This window comes from Chlamydotis macqueenii, chromosome 5 (genome assembly GCF_036417535.1).
Source record: "Chlamydotis macqueenii isolate bChlMac1 chromosome 5, bChlMac1.mat, whole genome shotgun sequence".
NCBI classification, from domain to species: domain Eukaryota; kingdom Metazoa; phylum Chordata; class Aves; order Otidiformes; family Otididae; genus Chlamydotis; species Chlamydotis macqueenii.
This window is the reverse complement of record NC_141560.1, coordinates 48,742,216-48,758,373: the sequence shown is the minus strand read 5'-3', so window position 1 is coordinate 48,758,373 and position 16,158 is coordinate 48,742,216. Positions and strand designations below refer to the sequence as shown.

General features: G+C 44.2%; 1 protein-coding gene across 1 annotated transcript in view; it reads left to right on the top strand.

Moving 5' to 3' along the window:
* PRR5L (proline rich 5 like) overlaps positions 1-16,158 on the top strand; it is a 48,088-nt gene that overhangs the window by 27,529 nt on the left and 4,401 nt on the right. Inside the window, exons 6-9 of the mRNA XM_086748898.1 lie at positions 2,498-2,555; positions 5,639-5,730; positions 8,964-9,104; positions 10,542-10,668. Of these exons, the coding sequence (XP_086605024.1) occupies positions 2,498-2,555; positions 5,639-5,730; positions 8,964-9,104; positions 10,542-10,668 (418 nt within the window). The remainder of the gene's footprint in view (positions 1-2,497; positions 2,556-5,638; positions 5,731-8,963; positions 9,105-10,541; positions 10,669-16,158) is intronic.

Sequence of the window (16,158 nt, the reverse complement as noted above, 5' to 3'; positions counted from 1 at the left end):
TCTGATTCCTGTGCTGAAATTCCTAGGATTGGTTGGTGGTAGAGTATTGAAATTTATAGCTTGACTATACTGCATGGATAGAATTGTTTTGGCACTCTGCTAGAGCTGCTAAAGGTCAAAGTCTTGTGACTTGGATGGGTGGTTCAAATAATAGAGTTTCATCCCATGTGTTTCTCCTAAAATGCTCTGGTTTTGTTGTATAACTAATTTAAAAGGAACCTAAATTCTACATTATTTTGGGAATAAGACCATACTAAATATTTCTGGCCTTGAGTTCTGAAAAAAAAGCTACCTGCTAGCAGGGCCAAATTACTTTAATTACAGGCATGACCATTAATTATGTTTCCCTTGTTTGCTGTATTCAATATTTAACTGTTATTGCTACTAATAGAGCTTACTGCTGGTGAACTGAATGGCCATTCCTCCTTATGTCATGACTGAGCTCTGCATACATGTTAGGGGATGCAGATTTTTGTGCTGTTTTTTTTTTTTTTAACAGTGTCTCAAAAGTATTTATATCTGGCTCATTTAAGACAAGTAAGCCATTGTGGCAAAACATGAGTTACTGTTTTAATGTGGATGAACTAGCCATGAGATGGGACAACAGCCAAGGAAAGGTACCCATGTATAACACCATACTTCTTTCACACCATGAAGAAGACAATGTCCATAGAGTCTTGTCTTGACTTGAGTGGGAACTTTTCATGGAAGTTCCTCCTACTATGCATAGGAGGTGAGGTGACTGGTGAGTTTGTATGGCTTGTTCTTTCTTCGAGACCCTTTTTGCTGAAATCTCGACAAAGATGCCAATGGAAAAATTTCTCTCTGGTATTACGGTGGCACCCAGCCCCAAAGGGTCTCAGAGCTCGCCTTGCATGAGGTGAGGTTCCAAAGCAAAAGGAGTTTCTTGAATTCTGCCCCTGATTTTATTATTTTCAGTATTTTCCTACCTGACAGCTTTTTGAATATAAATTCTCCACCAAGATAATGCATCCAGAGATGTTTCCTTACTGATTGGATGTATGGTGGTCTCTTCAGCCCCTCAGCCTCAACCTACTTGCAAAAGACTTCTGGAGTCTGTCTGATTAGATACTGTTTAAGGAAGAGCCCTTCATTTTCTACACATTTCAATGATGCTAACAAGTAGGACTCTCAAATGGGAAGTTTCTATTTTGCTCTGGAAAGTGAAGAACAAGTACCAGCGGAGGATGTCGCACAGCAACATTTCCTTCTTTTTAGTCCCTTCAACGGTACCCCGGTTCAGTATTGCTTCTTGTTGTAGGGAGGGTGTAGAGGTGTGCTGCTCTCTTCGCTTGGGGTGGCTTACACGGTTACCTGCTTGTGTGTGTCATGAACAAGCCAGCCTGGAATATGGCTACAGGAGGCAAGCCTGTCATCCAGAGCAGCAGCACACGGGAAGGTGTGTGGTATGGCAGCTCATTGGGAGGCCATGGTGGTGTCCAGGCAGTGGTGTAGAGCAGTGTCCATTGGGAGTGAAAAAAGATGTGCCTTGCTCCTCAGCTGATGGAAAGGTGCAACTTTGACCTGGTTACCCATTAAAAATAAAAGCTGGAGGATGAACATGAGAGAGAGAGAGGTCTCTGAATATTGTGTGAATACTGAATGCTTTCAGAGGGAGAAAAGGCTTTATTCTCTATCAGTGTGTGGTAGGGCTGAACCTTTTAGGATGCTGTAATATTGTGTTGTGTTGTGATACCAACTCCTTTTTCTGGGATTCTCAAAGCTTTTCAGAATAAGTGATTCTCCTAGTGCTGTTGGGAGAACAAAAAGGTAGGTTTTTGTACGTTCTTAGGTCTGGGGAAGTGGGAACAGAAAGCTTATCAGGTATTTAGATGTCCTGAACTGCAAACAAGCACATCAATGTCTTGATCTTTCTGCTCTGTGTTAGTTAAGTTTATCTAGATGAACCAGCTCCTGCCTCTTCTTCACTGCATGCTGAGATGATCCAACTGCTCAATACAGCAAAAAAAAAAAGTAGCATCAATGAAAGAGAATAGGTAGGAATAGAGAAGGTTAGGGAGCTGAACTGGCTTACTGTGCAGTGAGGCAAGTGCTGAGCTAGTGCAAAGGAAGAAGAGAGTGAGACATTTTTGTAGCATTTGGCCCTTTGATCGCCTCCATCATATGGCTGAGGTATGGCTTATGTGGCTGCACTCTTATGTTAGGAACTATTTTATTTTCTTCACTCCCTCCCTGTGACCCAGAAGAAGTCCTTCCTTCCCACTTCTGGCAAGCATTTCAACTGTCTGCTGTCTCTGTTGTGTTCTCATGTCTGGCTGAACAAGATGGGGTTAATGAATGTACAGAACTGACAGTGAGACCAGGTCTGGTGGTGGTGCTGGGAGAAAGTACTACAATATGAATAATCTTTAGATAACTGCATGCAAAGTGGATAACATCTGAAAAAAAATTATTCTTCCATGGTTCTTTTAAATCTCAGAAAAGGCAAATGCATGTCTCTCTTCTCTCTTGGCAGAACCAGCTCCTTGCGAAAGGCTTGCTGTTTATAGAGGAGAAGGTTAAGCTGTGTGAAGGCAAGTATAGTAAGAAACCCGCTTTGGAAGGGCTTTGATGTTTGGTCAGACAAGATAATTTGCATGTCTGGAAAGCGTACAGCCCTTTCTGGTACTGTCTTCGGGTGTCACACAGCCTCCTGGGAGTCAGGCTGCAGTGCAGCCCTTGTGAGGCGTGAGGGATGGCAGGCTGTTTGAATAGCCACGTAGCTGCAACACTCCCACCAGCCACGTCTTCATCGCGAGAGCAGGAACGTGAGTCTTATATGGCAGTTGAACTTGGGCTTAAAGCAGTTCTGGGCTGGCCTGGGATCCTGTTGCAAAACTGCTGAGAGCTACCTTCTGCCTGTTTTTTTCTCAATGCGATTTGCGGCTCAATAGAAGCACGATTTTGGTTACTGTGTCATGCTTTTGAGAGCTGAACTAACAGGCTTTATGTAATCTTAAAGAAAAAGCAGTCATTTGGGTGGGAATGAAATCCTTCAGTAAATGAGTTGATCCGCACATGAAGTTCTGTTCAAACCACTGGGGTACAGATGCTTGCTACCACAGAGCCTGTGGACGAAGGCCAGCGTGGCGCGGAGACTCTCCGTGCTGGGTGTGTGGGGAGTTAGTCACATGTATTAACAGTTTGCTCAAGCAGAGTGAGCTGTCTAGAGCTCGGCTTTATCCACAACTAGGCTGCTGTTTGATTTGATCCAGTTCTGTAGCCTGTAGGGAAGATTCCTTGCTAATCACCGGCCTGGTGTATCTGTGTCGTTAAATGCCAATAGATGCTTATAATCTCGTGTCATTGTGCTGGATTCCTCCGCACCAAGTGACTTCCCCGCCCGGCTAGCCGGCTGTAGGACTCAGTCCCGGCAGCAGCCGCATGGTTGCCAGCCTCCTGCTTGGTGTGTGCTGCTTCAGCACTGGCCCTCCCTGTAAGTGAGGAAAAAATTTTCCCAAACGTGGATACCTGCCCTGCCGCTGCCAGCTCTTCAGAATGAGGGCTGCCCAGCTTATCATAGGTTTTGTTCTCTGTATTCGTATAAAACTGTAACAATATCTGCTTTAGCATTATGAAAATTGAGTTCCAGTCTGTAATAAGCTGAGAACTGCCCAGGAGCACTTTGCAGCTGCTCAAGTAGTTTGGGTAAGTTTCCCAGGCAGACAGCAGTACCCTCTGCCTACGCCTCATTTTTTTTGCCCCTAGTTTGAAGTGACACTGGAGCCACTTTGCCCATGCAGGCTGGCATCTCTGCAGATGACTCATGGACATGTTTCTTTCATAACGTTTAAGCTTGTTGCAGGTCTTGTGGTCACAGCAACAAAAACTTCTTCTACATGCTTCTTGGTTAGCTCTGTCTTCCTGGAAAATTTCTACTGTCCCAGTACTCAGAGATGGAATAATGTTCCTGCTGCAGGGCATGGCAATGTTTTACTGTGTCTGTTTTTCAAATCACAGCCTCTTATTTTAACGTGATTTTTCTTTATACAGTCTGTCAGAATCTCTTTCAATGCCTGTAGGATTTATGATTTCTTGAAGAAACAAACCATTCCCCCTTCCCTTTCAAAAGGAGAAGTGATCTATGACATTTCTTTCTGGCTTTACACACCAAAGCGTTGCAGCCCTGGGGAAGAGGCAGAGGAGGGAAAAATTTAAACATTCACTTAGTCTATTTCCTGTTGTCTTTTTCACTTATAGTTGGCAGTTTCTGGTAATGGGTAGCTGTTACGGGGGTGTTGGGTAGGTGTTCATCTGCCTGCAGGCCCAGTTTTGAAGCTGGTGTCTTACCTGAAATGGTAAGGCCTCCCTCTGAACCCTCCTGCAGTTGTCGGTGGCTCTCTGCTCAAAAGGAGATGTCTGCAAGACATGGTCCTGCTGGCTCACTGCTCTCTGACCGTGTCCTAAGCAGGATAACTCATGGGCAACCACAGTGAAAGCCTATGTGGAAGACTCCAGATGGGGAAAGCACTTCAGGACAGAGTGCTAAGGCTCCTTTGAGTTGCAGTTTTACATGTGTTCCAGTTCCTCATGTAGGGCCTTTAGTCACCTTGAGGCTGAGCCCTCAAAGCTGTCTTGAGCAGCTGTCTTTCATTGCTGCTCCTTGAGTCCTGACTGCTTGTGAGTTCCAGCTGAGGCTCCAGGGAAGGTATCCTGGAAAATCCTTTTGTCAGAAACTTGTGTTATTAAGCCTGGGTCTGTATTTGCACCTGAAATTTCTGAGGAATGTATCTAAAACCTGAAAAAACATTGCAAACCTTTGGCCTTTGGGATGGGAAAAATCTCTTAAAAAACATAGAAGCTTTGGGCCCAAATGCTGTGGAACACACAGCTCTGTACGTCAAGCCTATGAACATAATTTAAAACGTCTATTCAAACAATTATGTTCAGTAACGCATTTTTTGTTAATAATAGGCTTTTGACCACAGTTGTATTCCTGTTACGAGACTCCCAAGTTGCATAACTTAGTCTACCTTCATTTTAAATACCCAGTTACATTTGGGGATGTTTGTTCAAGTTGGAATCATACGCGGGGTGGCCACCAGTGGATTTCATTCAGGAACCTCCCCAAGTGCTACGTTTGAGGGAAGCACGGTGGCTTTGTGCCTCATCAGGGTCCTGACTTCTGTGTCTGTGCTGGGAAGTGAGGGATGCCGGAGGGGGCTCAGCTCTTGTGAATGGTCCCCCTGACTCTGTTGCTGCCAAACAGTTGAAGTTGGCTGCGACCTGCTGGTTGTCAGATTCTACCACTAATGTGTGGCCACGCTCCCATGTTCGTTGAGCATGCTAACTGTGAGCTGTGAGATGACACAATTTTTTGCTGTGGAGTTAGAGCCTCTGGTTGAAGAGAGGCTTCACTCTTTTGTTGGAGTTGTCTTATATTTTGCTCTGTCGCTTCTTTTCAGTAAGTGGCAGAGCAATTTATGGTCACAGCCTCGTGTCTCTTGTCAGTTAAGGCGAAGCTTAGCTAAGTGATTCCCAGTTTTGGACAGAAACTATGGATGTGAGGGGTGGGTTTGTATCTCTTATTTAGGAAATTAGAGAATAGTGGGAAAATTCAACTTGATCTTAGTGTCCCTGTCACTAAAGCTCCTGCTCCCAATCTCTGTTTTCATAGGTGAGGATCGCATTGATGTCCTGTCTGAAATCTGGGATCACTATTTTACAGAGACTCTACCTACACTCCAGGCAATATTCTACCCAGTCCAGGTAATCTTAATTATAATTCAGCCTTCAGGCAGGTGAGGCAATGTAAGTGCAATGTCTGCTAACGGCACATGGAAACTTCTGTTCCAGCAGCACTGTTTGGCTAGTGGCTAAACAGGTTTCAGAATCTTGAAACTAAATGTAGGAGGAAGAGTTTGCCCAAGTCAGCATTAACTGTGTGAGAAGGACTGCTAAAATCTACCAGACAAGCAGTGTTTCAGGCTGAATTTATTCCCATTTGTCTACTATCTGTCTGTGCTTAGCTAAGCTTGCACATTGAAATTATTGGACTGTACCTTGTCTAGACCGAGGCTCTGGGCCATTTGTATTTATAGTTCTTCTGGTTTTAAATACTTGGGACTCTGTTGGTGTGGATGACAACACGGACAACTTATCTTCAGAAGGACAAATCTGAAGACTAGATCAGGAGCAAACGTGTAACTTGCCCTAACTACTTCTGGAGGGCTTATGTCCCAGTTGTGCCTTTGGGAAATCCTCTGTTGGGTTTTTTCAAGCTTTAATAAGGGGACAAGTAAATCTATGGGTAGAGGATGAATGAACAACTTTTTCTAAGACCTATTTACACTGGGTATTTTGAAAGATGAGTATCCCATCAGAAGTGCTGAGCTGTATAATTTCTTAATGTAGTTTCAGTCAGGGTTTCCATACAGTCTAATTGCCTCCCCAGCCTATTTTGATCTTCCCTTCCGTCAGAAGAAGAGAAAAATGTACCTCATGAGGAACCTGATGTTCTTGGAAATGCTAGCCTCCTCCTCTTGACTTTTGCCTCTTCCACAAGACATGCTTTCCAGAGCCTTTTAAAATTATTTTTCCCTTGTATTGTTTGAAATGCAGCAAGTAAAGCTCAAAGCTTGCCCTTTTCCTCTAATCCTATTAAAGCTGGCATTTCCTAAAAGAGAAAGCACTTCTGTAAAGACAGACACTAACCTTTCTACTGTGTTTATTTTTATTCTTTCCTTGCTGCAGATGCTTAAAGGTAGGTGTTTGGCAGGTAAAACTGCGCAATTATAATATCCTCCCTTTCTCTCCTGTTGCAACCAAATCTCCATCAGGGAATGACCTAACCTATTTAAGCAGGGGTTTGTCTGCACTGCAGCTATCCTGCTGAGGGATGCTGTGGGAACAGCTGAGTTAACTGGGTGTGGTGCCTGCTGATGCTAATAATTCTGACACTTATTAGAAAACTCTACTCCCTGCTATTATAGAATCATAGAATCATAGAATGGTTTGGGTTGAAAGGGACCTTTAAAGGTCATCTAGTCCAACCCCCCTGCAAGGAGCAGGGACATCATCAGCTGCTGAGTGTCTCTAATGAGAAGCTGAACAAAAGTTACTGCACAGTGGGTGCAGCTGTTGGAAGTAACTTGGTGGTAGTGGTGATACTGTGACTATGGGATGTTGGGATTCTCTGAAAGCATAACTTTCGTACTGAATTTGACTCTTGAGTAAGCTGCCCTAGGCTACAACAGAGTGAGTTCCTGGTGCAACAGGAAGTAAGAAATTGCTGTTGTCCTAGGCCAGTGCCCAAATAGCAAGATTAGGCTCTTCCTACAAATAGGGAACCGTACGTACCCATTTATACCGTGTCACCACATGTGAAGAGGGCTCATCTAGCAAATCTCGTTCATGGGAAAGTCAATTTGTTGTTAGTTCCCCATCCTTGGCTGCAAATGTCAACATGGTTATTTAGTTGTGCTCTTCTGTGATCCCAGCAACTGCCCATTCAGAATGAAAGTAAGTCAGCCAAATGTGTGAGCGTGTGCTACCCCAGGCAGTAACTAGAAGTAACTTCCTATCTCAGCTACGTTTAAACCCAAGGCTCATAGCTGTTGCAGAAATATGACCTTTAAGCAGCCAAGTTGGTTAAATTGCTGTACAGAGGGAAACTATGTAAACAGGTCACTGGCTTTTGTATAGTTGCAGCCGTTGATTCAACTACTTGGTGTGGAAAAAAAAAAAAGCAAATCTTGTTTTGTTTGGCACAGCAAGATGTTTGCATTTTGAAATGGAGTATGAAGTTAACGGGACTAAACTGCATGATATAAATAAAGTGTGCAGCTGCTGAAATATTATTCAGAGATATGTACCAGTCTTTTCTACACCTCCGTGTTTCTAAACACACAGTGATGGTTTAAAATAGTAAAATGCTTTTATTATGGCCAACCTGCCCTCCAGACTATTTGCTTTAATTTGTATTTACATATTGATGATGCTGTTAATTATGACATTAAACCCATTATGAATTAATGATTAACTGCTGTTAATTCCTTCCAGCTAAATATTTGCCATGTTGAGTGTGTTATGGAGACCATAAAATGGAACCAAACAGACCGTGGGGCAGGGATTAACGTGCTAGGAAGAACAAGGGAAACTCTTCAGGCTGGAAAAGTGCTGGGCAAGGTTGGGAGGACAATTTGTGCTGTTAAACTGCAGTGGGGCAAGAGAAAGTTGTGCAGACACTAAGCATAGCAGAAGGAAAGGTAGTAACACCAGAATGCCAAATGGAGTCCAACTGGGTTTAAATATGCTGAGAAATGTTACAACATCTTCATCTGTTAAGCCTGTTCACTTGTATTGTTGATGTAAAAAAGTAACTGGGAGGACACGGAGTGCTGTAATTGAAACTGTTGCTTTTTAAGATGATGTTTGGTGCAAGCAGTCTTGCTAGCTTTGCTCTAGCCTAAATCCTAAAATCTGTAATGGACTGAATAGTGGATTTTTGTCATATCAGCAAGGTTTAAAGTGCAGACATTGAGCAAAAAGAGGATCCAACACATACCAGAGGTAGGCTTAGTTAAGGAATGCTTTGTACCAACCTCTTTCCTTACCAAACCTTCTCTGGTTTCTCAGCTCTGAGTGGCAAATCACAAGCTGCATCCATCCTGGGCTTTGGATATTTGTGACCAAATGGGATGGCAGTTGGATTTCATGAATACATAGTCTTTTGGTGAGATACAGGCCCCTTCTTGGCTTCACTCCAAACCTAGTGGCACCTCAGATGAGGTGTTACTCATTTCAGAATTTGTGTGGGACAGAGACTGAAGAAGGAGGTGACCAAAGAGTACCATGAATCCTCAACCTGAGCAGCTGAGGGGTGCTTTGCCACAGCAGCAATGGGCAGGATAGACCCTTTCTGTCGGTGTGCATACACGTGTTGGTACAGTGCTCACGTATCCCTTTACTAACTCTTGGATTTTGCCTTCTGTGTTTTTTAGGGTCAGGAGTTGACTATCCGTCAGATTGCTCTTCTTGGCTTCAGAGACTTGGTCTTGCTAAAAGTAAAGTTGGAAGAAATTCTTCCTCTGGTCCAGACAAAGCTCCCAGCTTCCATTGTACAGATGCTGTTAATTCTGCAGGTGAGGAGCCTCTGCTCTTCTTCATCTGACTCCCCTTGGGTATCTCAGCCTCATTGAACTAATACGAACCCTGGAAAGGAAGAGTAGGGAGGGTGGAGGGTGTGATGAAGGGGAAGTGATGTGTGCTTATTTGGGAGCGGTAAGTGTAGAAATGAGAGCTGAATTTGAATGTCCTGAGCTTTCCTGGGAACAGGTAAGAATGTTTCCACAAAAGGGCCAGGTTCTGCTCTTTGGTGTTTGTATTTTCCTTGGTACCTCTCCTCCCCAGCTAGGAACAGTCTCAGGACTCTTTTTTTCACATAAAGGTTAATCTCCCAGCTTCTCTGAATGCCTATTTGTGCCCTACTTCTCCTGGTTTCTCAGCTTTGCAATGACAGGCTGAGTCTCCATCACAGCAGACTGTGGAATTCAAACGAGCTGTGGCTGCTGGCTGCGTCATGCTGGTCCCTTGGCTGGCTGGGATGCTGAGCAGTGCCCATGAGAGGAGGAATACTTTTTGGTAGTAGGCAAAATCTAGACAACTTGCAAAGGCCTCTCCCAGGAGATCCAGATCTTCTGTGAGAACCATCCTCTTTATCCAGATCTTAAGAGAATGTTTTCCAAGCATGCCAAATACAGCCACATATACCAGCTATTTTATGTCTTTATATCACCCAACCTGACAGTCCTGCAAAATATCATATTACAGGTGGCTGTTTGGGTTCCTAATGAGTAGCGGGGAATTAAACTTTCTAAAGTACAATCAAAGTTGCAAAGTGGCTCTGCTGGTATTTCTGTATGAGTTCTCTCTGTTCTGATGTTCCCAGTGACCTAGACCATAATAGCAGGAGATACCAAAGTCCCAGCTCAATTTCCCTGAAATATTTTAATAAAAGAATCTTGAAGGCAAAGAGGGTCACAAAGCGATGCATTTGAGAAAGAAAAGCTTATTGAGACTTTGCAGGAAGTTTATTCTGTGAACGGTTTCTGAAATTTCTGTTAAATTGGTTACTGTTATCTACCATCTTCACAGCTGTAAGCTGAAGTACAGAGGGTGTTTTTCCTGCAGTCCTCCCTAGGAAAAGAGCCGTGCTTTGCCTGAGGTGTGTTGAGGCTTTTCTACAAAGAGACATTTCCTGGTAGAACTGCCTTGGTATAATTAGATCGCTGTAGTTACACTGTGCAAATCCTCAGAGTGAGCGTACCTTGTACCTTCCTATCCCTTGGTCAGAGAAAAGACAGCTAGCTGCTTGACAGACACAGGGTTATGGCTATGACTTGAACAAGAAGGTTGACCTGAATGGTACTTGGACCTCCATTTGGGCTTATCAGCTGTGGTCCTCCAAATGGTCTACCAATATGGTTGGCATATTCCAGTGCAGAGATACTTGACAGACCCCAGGCTTTACTAAAAAAACTTATTCAAAACTACGTTGACTTTTTATGTTTGCATTTCAGAGTGTCCATGAGCCTACTGGCCCCAGTGAGGGCTACCTACAGCTGGAAGAACTGGTCAAGCAGGTGGTATCACCATACTTGGGTTTGTGTGAGGATCACAGCTTCTCTGGTAGCACCTGCTTGCTTGGTAAGACATGCACATCACACAGAAGCTCTTGTTGGTGTACACAGGTTGGTTAATGTGAGGCAGTGCACATCTATGCTAGAAAAGGAGACAGTGCATGACCCCATGAGAGACAGAAAACAAAGGCTAAAACACCCTCGAGAATGTCCTGAACGTAGATTTTTGTGATGGGCTTTCTGTTTTGCGTGACCAAGTGAACTGTTACTACCCCACCACTGCACACACACACACACGTGCAAAGTCTTCCCTCTCTCTGCAGATGGGCTGGATTTTAAAACTCCTTGGTCCATGCCTGGCACACTACTCTCACCCGTGAGAGCCTGCACCCAGTCCTCTGCTGCCTGCTCTCTGTCCCTGCTTGCTAGCCCACTTCGGCTGCCTGGATTTGCATACTCACTGCTGCATCAGCCAGCCTTCACAAACAGCAAAACTGTTGGATGCTCATTCTGAGGGATTACAGGGTTTTTTGCATGGTGTCTTCCTTCCATCTGAGGACTCTGTTTAAAAAAAAAAAAAAATAAAATCTGTGTTTAAGCTGTGGGTAAATGGGTCTGGGTGAGAGCACTGGCACTCCACTTCAGGAAGAGGGTGCTTATAGTGTAAAACTTCTCCACACATGCTCCAGGAGCTCTGTTTACACACATGGCCAGCCAGAAGAGATTGCCTAGCTAAGGGATGGGCATGGTGATACTGATTTGATAGTCAAGAAGATTTAAATAGAACAAGTGAAGAAAGCTCCAGTCTCCCTCTGTTTTTATACGCTTTTCCCTTTGCTTCCATGTAAATTGCAGAAACGTGGAGACACACAACAATTAAATACCTTTTATGCAAGTGACTGTGATTATACAGTTCAGCACTGATTTGCAGACCTGATCCTGAGCCTAAATCTACACCACATTCCCCTGAAAAAGTTGAGCTTTGACAGATTTGATTGCTTTGCTGTTTAGGGATGTTGCATGCTGCTGGGATAGTTTGAAAGGTAGCTGTCTGACCTGTACTGAAGTTTCTAGCCATCCTGGATTTCTAACAGCTGAACAAGGCACTAATGTCATTAAAAAAAAAATTTGAACTGACCTTGTAAAGATTATGTGCCGTAAAATCATTGTATTGACTTTAATTTTAGCTGTCATTTAGTTGTATATATTTCCAAGGTGGCCTTTTGCCCCTGCTCCACCCTGTGCCAAGCGGGAGGAAAGAAAGAACTTGTATTTGGATTGTATGACATTGAAAATAGAGCAGCACTTTTCTGCAAATAACCTTGGTATTTTCAAAGTGCTGCTGTGATGGTTAAGTTTTCCTTAAGTCCCACTTCTAATCAAACTTCTTTCTCTTCCTCTCTCCCTCTTTCGGTCACTTTTTTGCTTTCTCAGAACGAGTTCCTTCTCTCACTGGGCAGCCTGTAATGACAATGAAAGCCAGTAGGCCCCCTATAGTAGCTTTTTGGAAATGCACTGGTGGGCTTTGGGTATGCTTGCATTCTCGACAGCTGCTGTGGAGGCCAAACTGCCCCCTGGACGGGAGCCTTCAAGACGAATGAGTGCTGAGAAATGCAACTGAAGGTGTCTGATCACAGCTGTGAATACACATAGCCTGCAAGGCTGCTGTATCTTAATTTAAAGTGAGAGAGGAGTGCAGCAGGGATAGGTGTGAAAGGGGACGGGACGGCTCACAGAGGGGATTTGTAAAGGGCGGTGTCCCCACCTGCTCTTCTGCTATACCACCCTTCTTGCTTTCCCCATGTAAAATTATACATAACCTGCACTGTAAGGCTGGAGTATGCTGAAGGAATCCAGTTGTCTAAGAAACAATGTTTAAATTTGGAATAAGGAGGAAGATAAAACATTCACCCTATTCCCCCATGTATTAACCCTAACATCACTGCTGATTTGAGTTTGCTTGCAAAAAAAATGCCTTAAAAACTCCTCCCAGTTTATGTTCCAGGCCATAATGCACCAAAATAGCAATAAAAATTCTTGTTATATTATGCATCACGGGTCCCTTAAGAGACTGTCTTTTATGGCCACGAAAGTAAAGGGAGAAAAGTAAAGCAACAAATGCGTAATTTTTACCTGATTCTCATCATAACGATTTTAATTTTGTTACACAAAAATAATCTGTGGATATTTTTTCCTCAAAAGAGTCATCCCTCCGTTGAAGAGAATAAACATAGAATTATAGAGTGGTTTGAGTTGGAAGGCACCTTTAAAGACCATCTAGTCTAACCAGCCTGCCATGGACAGGGACATCTTCCACTAGATCAGGTTGCTCAGAGCCCCATCCAGCCTGGCCTTGAACATTCCCAGGGATGGAGCAACCACTTCTCTGGACAACCTATTCCAGTGCCTCACCACCCTTGCAGTAAAGAATTTCTTCCTTATGTCTAATATAAATCTGCTCCCGTCCAATTTAAAGCCATAAGTCCTATCACTACATGCCCTTGTCAGAAGTCCCTTTGTAGGCCCCCTTTAGGTATGGGAAGGCCGCTATAAGGTCTTCCCGGAGCCTTCTCTTTTCCTGGCTGAACAACCCCAACTCTCTCAGCCTGTCCTCACAGGAGAGGTGCTCCAGCCCTCTGATCATCTTCGTGGACCTCCTCTGGACTCTCTCCAACTGGTCCACGTTCCTCTTGTGTTGGGGGCTCCAGAGCTGGATGCAGTACTGTAGGTAGGGGTCTCACATGAGCAGAGCAGAGGGGCAGAATCACCTCCCTTGACCTGCTGGCCATGTTCCTTTTGAGCCAGGATGTGGTTGGCTTTCTGGGCTGCAAGCACACATTGATGGCTCATGTTGAGCTTCTCATTCACCAGCACACCCAAGTCCTTCTCCTCAGGACTGCTCTTAATCGATTCTCTGCCCAGCCTGTCTTTGTGTTTGGAATTGCACTGACCCATGTGCAGGACCTTTCACTTGGCCTTGTTGAACTTCATGAGGTTTGCATGGGCCCACTTCTCCAACCTGTCAAGGTCCCTCTGGATGGCATCCCTTCCCTCCAGCGTGTCAATGGCACCACACAGCTTCGTGTAATTGGCAAACTTGCTGAGGGTGCACTCAATACAACTGTCTATGTCACCTACAAAAATGTTAAACTGGGCCAGTCCCAGTACCGACCCCTGAGGAATGCTACTCGTCACCAGTCTCCACTGGGACATCAAGCCATTGACCACAACCCTTTGAGTTGAACCGTCCAGCCAATTTCTTATCCACCTTATCCATCCGTCTCTCCAGTTTAGAGACAAGGATGTCATGAGGGATAGTGTCAAATGCTTTGCACAAGTCCAGATTGATGATGTCAGTTGCTCTGCCCTCATCCACCAATACTGTAACCCCGTTGTAGAAGGCCACCAAATATCTTTGCCACTGTTGTGGGGAGAAAATAAGAGCAGAGACCTATCAGCTCTTAGCTGAATTAGCAAATTTAGGAGTCAAAAGCCAGGCCTGTTTCCTCAGTCAAGCTGAAGACTGAGTAGCCTTAGTAGATGGCAACCAAACTGCCTTTTTTTCTTCTTAAGTTAGTTGCACAACAGCTGGCTTCCTGTAACTGTCCAGGCAAGCCTTCCCAGCCCTCGCTCAGGAAAAACGTTTGCTGATGGGGGAGAAGTAAGACTTTTTTCTAACTTCTTCCATTGAACGCCACCAGCTCTGTCATATGTGCTTCCAACACACATTTCACTGGAGTCCTGCTCATTTTGTTGTGACAGCAGAGTACTGGACCATTCCTCTGCTGCTGTGAAGCTGGATAATTCCTGTGGCTACACCAGATAAAATTTTAGAACTTTGCTCTTTAACCTCTTTAGTTTATTTCACACCAACTCTACCTTCCTCCTCCCTCCTCTGTCCCAACTTCTGTAAAATTTTATGGTCAGGAATTGACGCAGATAAAGGTCTAGATTATCAAAGGCACTTGGATACTTAAACAACTGGGTTTCCAAGTCCACCAGTGAAGTGCTAGCGTTATCCTGGTTGGTGATTAAGACTGCCATAAGAGGAGTTGGAGGGGAGTTTCTGTAATTTTCAAAACTCACTTTTTCTGTCACTTGTTTAACTCTTCTGCTGTCTGCTACATTCAGCTGTATCTGAAACCCAGTGTCTGTTTGAGCAGCACCTTTATCATCTCAAAAGAGCAAGAAGAGTATGGTGAAATGCTGCTCTTTCTGGGACTGAAAGTAGCAACTTGACTGTAAGAGAATAGAAGGGAGGAGAAGTTTAGTTTATCCAAACGAAAGTATGCACTGGGGATAAACTGCTATTGATTGCTTACCTGCTTAAAAAACATGCCATGTGAATGCTGACTAAATGTGGCTCTACTTTTAGTATAAATGCGCTCATGCTGGTACCCAGCTGCGTGGTTTAGGCGAATGGCAGACTGCTGTGGCAGCACAAGCCCCAGGGCACGCTGCCTGCGTCTCTGTCCAGATTCCTGGGTGCAACCTAAGCTCAATTCTAGGCTCAGCTTATTGCAGGGTGTCTGGGTTACAGCAGTTACATCAGTATAGTCAAACTCTCGACACTTGCTTTATTTTTGCATGCAGGAGGCAGTGCAATGCTTCTGTTTCCATGCTGATTTAGGTCTGAGGGAAGAGCGTCATCTTCTTAATTACTGCCAGTGTTTCCTTTGATACCAGCAGGTGTTTACAATCTCTCCGTCCAAGTTCTGATTATATTCAAAAGCTGAAACACTGGCATGTGCACCAGCTCTGTGCAGTCTGCTAGTCAGTGAGTGTGTGTACATACACACCCATGTGAATGTGTCTGTCAGTACATACATCATCTATAAGCCTGTGAAATGATGAATACAGACTGGCTGGATTGCAAACTACCACAGTAGTTGATATAACTAAAGATACTAGTTGACCATCTTACCACTGCAGCCAAGGTCATGACAGAAAAGGAACTCAGGGTCTCCTTGCCAGAATCATAGAATATTTAGGGTTGGAAGGGACCTTTAAAGATCATCCAGTCCAACCCCCCTGCAAGGAGCAGGGACACCTTTCACCAGATCAGGTTGCTCAGAGCCCCATCGAACCTGGCCTTGAACACTTCCAGGGATGGGGCACCATCATACATGTGAAGGCAGGGTCACCAGGCTGGGCAAGAATGATTTTATATTATTGCATCCTATACCATGCTTGCTTCTAGTGGACTTTAATCTCTCAGATCATCAGGCTTGGCTCTTTCAGCAGCACTGAAAGTTGACACACAAAACTGGCAGTTTTTTTCTCACAGGAATATTTTTATTTCTCTATTAAGTGAACATCAAGCCATGGCCATGATTTTTTTTTTTTTCCCCTGTGTATCCTGGCTTTTTGGGAAGGGCTGCAAGCTGTCCCTGTTAAATGTGGCATGTTTTAATTTTGATTGTGTTGTATAGAAACAGAGAAAAACAAAGATTCAGCCTTTGCCTACAAATCTGCAGCTGTGGAGTCTGGAAAATTGGCAGCGTTTTGCACTGCTCAGTTCAGTTTGATCTCCTCAGACCTCTCTAGTTAGCTAAGG